Genomic DNA, 9,634 nt, shown 5'->3' on the forward strand with positions numbered 1-9,634 from the left:
CTCACTCTCTAGTTGCCCAGCCTAGAGGCATCTGCCAAGGCTTGTGTTTCAGAAAAGACTGCCCACCATCTGACTGAAATGAAATAATCTTTTAGGGTCTCAGGCTGAGTGTCCAAAGTCACTAGATGAGTTTGAAAAACAAGGTCCATAGGATTTATAATATAATTATCTAATTTATACAATACACATTCCTTAGGAATAAGCCCTGCTCACTACTTCCAGTAATACCATCTTGTTTCTGACTTATTCAAAGAGGATATAAAACTCTTTGCAGTGGCATATTACTTAAAATATTAATTAGTGCCCAACACAGAGCTATGTGATACAAGAGGCCTGAAGGGATGCTCATTATGGCCCTCTTGCATTTAAAAATCTATCAATCATTAATTAATTACATTGTTGATAGCATCTAAAGTAATTTGGGACTCTACCCAAAGTGAGAGACAAGACTGCTCATTTCTCAAGAGGCATAGAAAATAGCATAGTCCCTTAGGAATTGCTGGGGCAAACTAGTAATATCTTACGGTACTGAAGTACAAAAGAAAAGAGCAGCCTCTTGAGAAAGAGTCTTTAAATGCCTTTAAATTAATCACCTCTTTCTTCAAAGTAAGATAGCACGCTGAACAACAGTGCTGTGAGATCCTTCACTGTAAAATTCTGTCTGTGATGTGCCGTGCACTAAAGCAAATTGCATTTAACCATGTCTTTCTCTCTTATACACACATATAGAGCCTCAGAGTTCAGAGTCTGGTACATGAAATGAACAGGCCAGTAACCCATCAGGGACTGGGATACACTTAAATCCTTCTTGTTAGGAGGAAGGTTGGATGAATTGGGCTTCAGAACACATGTAAAGAAAAAAAGCACAAAACAAATAGTGTTTTGCTTTGTTTGCCTCTACTTATTTTGTGAAAATGTCAGTGGGTACAGCAGCAATCAAGCCCTTGCTAAGTAGCTTTGCTTTGGATCAGAAGTATCCAGTTTTCAGTTCCTCTCTCTAATATCGACATCTTTGTACGTCACCCAGTGCCATTATCTTAGAGTTAGATCTTCCATTATCTCCATTATCTTAGAGTTAGATCAGTGAAGTGCTGATGAGAAGAGCAGCTCAGCATATATCTCAGATGGCATGATGAAGACCAGCCCTCTAGAAACCTGGTTAAACTCCTTTTTCTCACCATACTCTTACTTCCAGTAATGAAGTTCCAAATGCCTTTAGAAAAGACACAAACAGTATCTAAAAAGCCGATGTTTGTTTCCTTTGTTCAGGAAACCTTACAAATGATTCCTTCCACCTATGATTTATCGTGAAGTTTACCACAATTCTGTCAGCCAAACAATAGTTAATGAGATGTGAAAACATCTCATTATGGTGTATTTTGTAGTTTCGGTTTTTTTGACTGTCTTATTTGTTAATAACCTATGCCCTTCTGAGTATGGTTCCCTGGGGCACGTTCAGCTCACTGAGACGAGAAATCTTGTTCTTTTCATGTGTATTAATAGCACTGCTCATTTTCTTACTTTTCAGGTTGCAATTCATTCAGTTGTTGAAAAGCTCTTCAGAAGCATTTGGAGTTTACCTAACAATAAAGCACCTGTTGCCATCAAGTACTTTTTTGACTTTCTGGATGCCCAGGCTGAGAGCAAAAAAATTACAGACCCTGATGTGGTCCATATCTGGAAAACCAACAGGTATGCCCATGCACGCTCATATGCACATGAGCGCGTGCACTTTCCGAGAGTGTCGTTGCAAAGGCAGAACAAATCACATGATCAGAAGAACATGATTTTGGCATGTTTGAGTGAAGATGCTGACAGCATTAACTGCTGCATACTGTTGTATAAGCTGTTCCAAAGTCTGCTGTGACAAAGTGTGATCATGCTAAAGCAAAGACCATCACAATATTACAGCTCATTGAAAACATAAAGCATCAAGCAGAAACAAACTGAAGTTTGCCCCTTAACTTCTGTGGTTTGGCTTTGTGGGTCCCAATAATTTTAATACATAGATGAGATACAGATACAAACCACTGTAGCTTACAGGACTTTTGAGTCTGCATGCTGACTTCACACTCAGAAAGAAGTACGTGCAGGTTGAGAGCATTATTTACTGCAATTTGAAGCTGGAGAGCTGACCTGGCTGAGGTGTTTGCTCCATGGTATTTGTTTTGCTGATCGCTTTTTTACATGAATAAGCAGCAGAGAGTTGTGCTTCTTTTCATGAATGCAGTGCAATTAAACTACCATTTTAATAGCAGTTGTGAGACCTAAGTGGTTAAATTTAAGATGCTTGTCCTTTCTCTGACTAGTCTTCCTCTTCGCTTCTGGGTGAATATACTGAAGAATCCTCAATTTGTCTTTGATATTAAGAAGACTTCACATATAGATGGCTGTTTGTCTGTAATCGCACAAGCTTTCATGGATGCCTTTTCTCTAGCAGAACAGACACTGGGGAAGGTAATGCTGCCCTTCATGTCTTTTGCTAGTTTCTCAACGTATGGCTGTCTTAATTTTATAATGATTTAGGGGATGAAACCTTGGATCTCCTGAAGTTAGAGGTGAAACTGTCACTGGCTTCATTACGCCAGTTTTCCATTCCTTCATACTTTAACTCACAAGACTGAGGAATTCCTGGTCTAGACAGATACAGCTACCAGAATGTCATATTTATAGTTTGCTGCTGCTGCTTATCTTGTGCAATTAATTTCTACACATTGTATTTATAGAATGTGGGGAAGAAGGTGGAAACTGTAAGATATTAATTTTTTAACAACTTTTAACTAAAGGTCCTAAAAGTATTAACATTATTTGATAAATAGTCCAAATTTTTCTGCCACACGCTGATGTACAGAAAACACATGTTATAAGGAAACTTCAAGGAGCTCTGAAGTTTGAAACAGTTTTCACAATGTATTAGCTGCTCTCTTTTTATATCCAGAATTACTTACTGGAGAAAAAAGTCCATAAATCTTACATTCAGAAGCTCTTTAGTACCGTGTCCAGAACTCTGGGGATTAGAAATACTTCATTTTTTCCTGAGAATATTTTCCTTTTCTTTGGATCAAAACAGGAAGCATTATGTTCAGGCTCATACAACTAAAAAACAAAACAAAACAAAACAAAAAAAAAGAAACCACACAACACATACACACTAGAGATTTTTTAGCCTGAAAAAGTATTACATAAAAATGGATTAATTTCCTATGTGATCTGAACCAGCTGCTCATCCATTAAATGTAATGTGCTTATTTATCTTATTTTAGGAGTGAAGTGTCATGAATTAAAACTAATCACATTACTTATTTGATGGAAAACTGAAAATGGTCTGTTAGGATTCTGCAATTGCTACACTTAACAGTAAAGTACTGTTGATACAACAGCTCCATTAGTCTTTTGAAAAGAGGGATGCTGAAACCTGATGAATGTTTGCAATGCAGTTAAGGTCTTGTGGCCTTTTAGTAAGATGTATTTATTTTCATGATTTCTAGCTTTTCTCTTAAAATATCCTTTAACCACTTAGAAAACAAGCATATTTAAAATCATTTCAGCACAGACTGGAACAGTAGTGACAAGATATTGCACGGGTGTGTCATTTTATTCCCTGTAAGTTAAACTAGAGCTGTTACAGGAAATGGCCAGCCCCCTCTTTTACACTCTGAAAACATGGTTTCCAGGTGGGGCTTTAGGTCCTACCGCAAACGTCAGCATTTCCTTGGATGAGCCTAGAGCTGCCTGGAAGGTCAGTGCTGATCTGGGTTGCTGATGTCCAGAGGGGAAAATTCCCTTTGGCTGTGCGTGCCTGGCAGTCAGCTCTCCACCTTCATGAACTCCTGAGCAGAAGGAACAGGGACCAAAGCATTTTTGCCCCAGTAGGGGAACCTCTACCAGCACAGGATCTAGCAAGATGGTCTGGCACGTTACCCGAGAGGAACTTTCCACAGCACTGCTGTATCCTGTATGTAAACAAAATATCAGCCTCAAGCCCCTTGGTTCAGCTTTCACAATCAATCAGGTCCTGTGAGGATGGAGGGGAGGAAGCAAGAAAGAAAAATATGTCTGAGGGACAAATATTTAATGCTGCTGATGCCAATAGAAATAATTATATGGCAATTGTCATGAAACAGAATGCACTGTTACCAGTCCTTTGTCTGTTCTTCATCTTTATTTCATAACCTTGATTCCTTGCATGTAACCACTGCAGAGAGAAATGAATCACACAGAGAACAGACACAATTAGATACAATTAACTATGTGGAGGTGGAACCTCAGGAAATCTGCGCTGTTAAAATTGACAAGACTTCAAATATTTTCTTTTAAGGAAGCACCAACAAATAAACTTCTCTATGCGAAGGACATTCCACTCTACAAGAAAGAGGTGAAAGCATACTATAAAGCCATCAGGGATCTGCCTCCATTGACCACTTCAGAAGTTGAAGAATTTTTAACTCAGGAATCGAAGGTATTGTTGAGAAGTGAGAACTTCATTTTCTTTCCTGTTACTTTTTTTTTTAAAAAAAAAAGAAGAACTATCTGACCAGAACTCTCTTCTGTTTTAGAAACATGAAAATGAATTTAATGAGGAAGTGGCCTTGATTGAAATCTACAGATACATAGGGAAATATTATGATGAGGTAAGCACATCTGCTATTCCTATTTGCCCCTGTAATGTTAACTAGCCGTTTCACGCCTGGAAGTCAGGCTTGATGAACTAAACCAGGTCTGGCCTGGCTCATGACTTACTGGGTGTTCACTTCAGAGAGCCTGTCAGGGATGCAGCCAAGGCCACTCTTCCCACTGAGCTGCGTAGGGCCAGAGCAGCGTAGCCCCCAGGTGTGGTTGGAAACCCCACCTCTTGGAGGGGTCACAGGCCAAAGGTTTGTAATGCATCATTACTCTTGACACTGCTGTCACAGAGACAAATAAAATAAAATACTCCCAGCAGTTTTGAGAAAGATCCTATATGCTCTAGGCTTCCTGCAGAGCGTGTGTTAATGCCTGTCGCAACTCCTGGGCATGCGTTCCATTTCCTGGAGATGCAGAAATCAGAGGATCTGACTTCTGTAGCACTGGGGATTTCACTTTAACAAGTCAGTACAAACACCTCAGCGTAGCACACTCAGCCTTACAGCAAGAGGTATCCGCTCCTTGCCTGTCGCTGCCCTCTTATCCTCTGCTCCAATGGTCTTTCTCTCTTAAAGAAAAGAAGCTGCAGTTTCCAGTCCCTACTATGGCTAACAAAAGAAACCTTTTCTCACCCAAAAGCACTTAGTCACAGGCTATCTCTAAGCTCATTTGTAAGAAAATCCCTGCCCTCTGCTTTGCATGATAGGATTCTCCACTGCTTGTTGCCTGGCACCCTTAACAGAGAGCTAGCTGTGCCTGCACAGGGACACAGATGCGAGCCAGCTGCCGTGTGCTGCCTGAAGGCCCAGCTACCGCTTTCAGCAGGTTGCCTGGGTCTCCCAGCAACCAGACCTTTCTCTCCTCCTTCCCCAATAGCACCGCAGCAGCACTGCCCTGAGCAGCCAGCTGTCAGTCACCTGCTAGCTAGCTCGCCACTGTCATCTCTGACAGCTCAGATTTCCTGGATTCTGCCTCAAATCATGACCTTCGCCTCTTAGAAGAGGTTAGACTGACGCTTGGAAAGTCACTACAGTTTATTAAGCTGGTTAAATTGTTGAAACAGGAGACTTTAGAATACTTTCTAATCTTAATGGCCTTTTTTTGCTTGTTTGAAAACAGCAGTAGCTAAACTTTCCCTGTTCTTAGAAAGACACCTTGCCTCTGCTTTGTAGAGTTGCCAGCAAAGGGTTTTCAGCAAACAGCAGTGCTCCTTCCTATCACCTGAGCTGGTGCCAACTGGGTCAGTTAGAGGAAGAGAGGCAGCTCACTGCACCCTCAATTTAGAGGGTGGCAGGGGAGAAGAGATCAACTGCAAAACTGATCTAGGGTAAAACTGGAGCACTGGCCTTGCCTCACACTTTAATAAATTAATATATGTGGGTTTGTTTTGTTTTTTAACTCGGCTTTGTCATTCTTTATTTTGTAGAAGTGTTGCAAATCCTGTAATCATAATCACTTGTAAGGAAAACGACAAAAATAAAATGTTAAAGTCAGAAAAAAAATATTTACATACAGGCATGCATTCAGGTGGATTTTTCTGACAGTATTTGTTTGAATGCAGAAAAAGAAACAAGTAGCAAATAAAATAAGCACTAAAAAAATTATTCTTTCTTCCTAATTGTTAACAGATCATCAGCAAACTTGAGCGAGAACGGGGGTTTGAAGAAGTCCAGAAGCAGCTCCAGCAAGTAAAAGCCTTATTTGACGAAAAGAAAAAATGCAAATGGATTTGAGCAGAGCACTGACTCACAACATTACTGTGGGGGATTTTAAATAAGTGCTACTGCTCCCAAAACATGAATGATTATATGTACAGGGTTTGAAATATTTGGACACTTTTTTTCCACTCTGACCATTCCAAGTAATATCTAAGGTTGAGAATGAATTATGGGCAGGGTTAGATATTCAAACGTGGGCATATAAAAGTGAAAGTGAGTCTAGCATTGGTGTAGCCGGCCTTTTTAAGTCCTTGAACACATGCATCTTTGGGTTAAAAAAACTTCTAAGTAAGCTTTCCGCTTACTTAAAAACAAACCTATAGAAGACATGCAAAACATACTGCAAGTTCAGAGTTGCCCGTGTGAACTTGTAAGTTGCTTACCTCTGTTTTTAAGAAAGCTGGTGTTTTGCCACATCCTTTCAGCAGCCTTGGCAATCTGTGAGGATGAGTTCCAGCTTCAGAATATGGGTCAGCTGCAGTTTCCTGCCTTTCCAGACACATGTACACTGGTTTCTGTTTGTTTGAAGAAAACAAAACAAAAAAAACAGCACCAAAGGGACACTTAGGACAAGTTTGTTTTACAAAAAAAAGTGAGTCTGAGGTTTGAAGTGCAAATGCCACATGGCAGGATTTCTCTTTCTTAGTTTAGGAATTGCATGTGCAATGCAAAGCCAGCCACTAAGCAAGGGGTAAGGCTTCTGGAGAAAGAAGCTGGACAGGCATCAGTCTGTGTTTACATTTCTACCTTTCCATCCTTAAATAAGCTGTGAAACACTTGTGAGCAGCTTCATACCTGAAACCTCTGTGCAGCTGCACTGCATGAGAACACCTTTGAGGTTTGATGAGCCAGCTGGCCATGGCTGCACTTTGGTGCACAACCCTGTACTCAGGTGCATGATACACAGGCCCATGCGTCAGTGCTGACAGTCCTGGCAAGGCTTGCCATCCATATATAAGGGTCTCACAGACCTAAAGCCAGCACTTTTTTTTCTTTTTTTCTTTCTTCCCCCAAGTAGGCCAAACCAAAGCTTCATAAGAAGGTTGGTTTGATAAGCTATAAGAACAAGAGGTCTGATATAATCCCTGGTATTTTTACTGTTCTGTATGAGAGACTATGTTTGATATATACAGGCTAGCTAGATTTTCTTAGAATTTTGTTTTGGCCAACTGTCTGCCTTAGTCCTGCTGGGGTGTCTTTTGAGGGTCTTTTTTTTTGGGGGGGGGGGTGGAGGGGAGGAGGAGTGCCATTACATTTTCATTGGTGGCTAAGGTTAGCCCAACTGAAAGAAGGATGCATGGCCATGCTGGTTAAAATGGGCTGGGGCAGTGGCTGCAGCGCAAAGAGCCATGGAGGAAGAGCCATGGCTCTGGCACCAGCAGAGCACAGGTATAGTCCTGGCCCCCAGCACTACAGAGCTGAAATGTCTGGTGGCCACATCCTCTGTTTCACTTGCTGTGATGGCGCAGAGGCGCTTGGTAAGGCTATAACCTGCCTTGTGATTTGCGATGAGGCTTCACTGGTAAGCTGCTCAGCTACAAAAGCCATTGAAAAAGAGACATTGTTACATTTCCACACATTTCTCAAGTGCACCACTGCTTGGAGGCGCGTGGAGTGGCTGTGGCCCACATGCGGTGGTGAGTCATCCATTGCCTTGACAGCCACAGGGAGCCTCGGGCTGTGAGCTGTGCAGGTGGCCTAAATTTTAGTATAGAAAGCACGTGCTAGGGCTGTGCTGAGACAGAGCTGCCCAGGCACGGCTCCCAGGCAGCACGGCGCTCAGAGACTTCGTTACCTTGCACCGCTGCTTAGGAGGAGCCCAGACCCTGCAGTACAACAGTGCTAAAGCTGCCTGGTTTGCTTTGTTGCAAATGCTACTAGAAGTTGGCCTGGCCCGATCGCCCGGAGCGCAGCTGGCCGAGGCCGGGGAACGCTAACCATCGCCGGCTGGAGCACAGCTGCCTGCGCGTTGCCTACTGGTCTGCCCCCTCCTTACCCTGTGATTGCACACCTTGTACCTCTGGCATATCAGAGAGGGGAGCCACCCATCCATACTGTGATGGCTTTGTTTTTAATTCAAGTCTTACACTTGATACTAAGTTTACACTTTATACTTGATGGAATGTATGGTTTTGTTCAGGAAACTGCACTACAGTGTTGCAGTACTTTCAGCAGTTCCCTTCTTTCCTGTTATGGCACAATATATTGGGGTAAGTTCAATTTTAAGAAAAACTAACCTATCTTGCCCTCTGTTGCAAAGGAGTGGACCATGGCTTGAGTAGAACTTAAGCTTAGAATACCTGTACTTAAACAAAGGGCTTTCATCTTAACATCCTTAACCTAACCTTTTAAAACAGCAGAAAGAAAAAAAAAAAGCACAGTAATTATTATTAAAAGACAGGCATAAGTAGTTTACTCTTTCTGGTTAGTCAGATGTCTCAGAAATTCAGTTCCATTTCAGGTGTGTACTGGCAGTGTAATTGAAGGAAATGTGATAGTTTTGTTCAACAGTAACCTTCTGTACAGGCAGAAAAAAAAAAAATCTGCTTGAAAAAGTTGTAAGATATAATCTGTTTGAGTGGGTCAGATCCTATGAACCTCACTATATGTGTTTATATGACAAGAAAAACTAAAACCAGTCCCATTTGTATTTGTACTACTGCTTGTTTGCTACAATAGCTTTAATGGTTTCTAGAGATGTAAGTATGTGTTAAAGCAGGTAGTGTGGCTTTAGCCTACAGCCTGGTATAGGATTTATTGCCTTTTTTCAAGCGTCCTAAACAGTTTCACTCTGTTCGTAAGTCATTTAAAGTCATGCTGGGACTTTGCAGCCCGTAAAGTGGATCTCACAAAGTGATGTGAAGTATAATTAAGTGACTGTAGTTCTTCTGGTAGGTTTTGGTCAGCACAAACAAACACTGGCATACACATTCACTATTTGCAGTCCGCTGTTACCTTGTTACCTGGAGAGAAAAAAAGAACAATCTGACTAAAGCTGTATTATGGCAACCCAATAATTCTAATATTTTCTGAAGTGAAAACAAACCTCTCTAACTTATTTTCACATGTTTACAGGCAAACTGCTATTGCAAACAGTATATTTTCTAACACTAGCTTACAAAGCATTATTTTGCAGTCATCTAGTGTAAAGTCAAATCCTACTAATGTGTAAAGTAATTCCTGTTGTACAGAAGTTATCTGTTGTTTAAAATGAATGGTTAAAAAAGTGCAAATGAGAAATACATGTTCGTGTTTGTATGGGTTTATTTAGAATAAAATGCATTTGAAGGTTA

The 9,634-nt window shown here is 41.1% G+C and overlaps 1 protein-coding gene across 1 annotated transcript in view; it reads left to right on the plus strand.

The window, feature by feature from the left end:
• The window catches only part of PLXNC1 (plexin C1), a 71,228-nt gene extending 61,594 nt beyond the window's left edge, over positions 1 to 9,634 (plus strand). Inside the window, exons 27-31 of the mRNA XM_026066065.1 lie at positions 1,529 to 1,692; positions 2,310 to 2,457; positions 4,319 to 4,459; positions 4,557 to 4,631; positions 6,252 to 9,634. Of these exons, the coding sequence (XP_025921850.1) occupies positions 1,529 to 1,692; positions 2,310 to 2,457; positions 4,319 to 4,459; positions 4,557 to 4,631; positions 6,252 to 6,356 (633 nt within the window). The 3' untranslated portion in view covers positions 6,357 to 9,634. The remainder of the gene's footprint in view (positions 1 to 1,528; positions 1,693 to 2,309; positions 2,458 to 4,318; positions 4,460 to 4,556; positions 4,632 to 6,251) is intronic.

This window comes from Apteryx rowi, unplaced genomic scaffold (assembly GCF_003343035.1).
Source record: "Apteryx rowi isolate R43461 unplaced genomic scaffold, aptRow1 scaffold_237, whole genome shotgun sequence".
Lineage (NCBI taxonomy): Eukaryota > Metazoa > Chordata > Aves > Apterygiformes > Apterygidae > Apteryx > Apteryx rowi.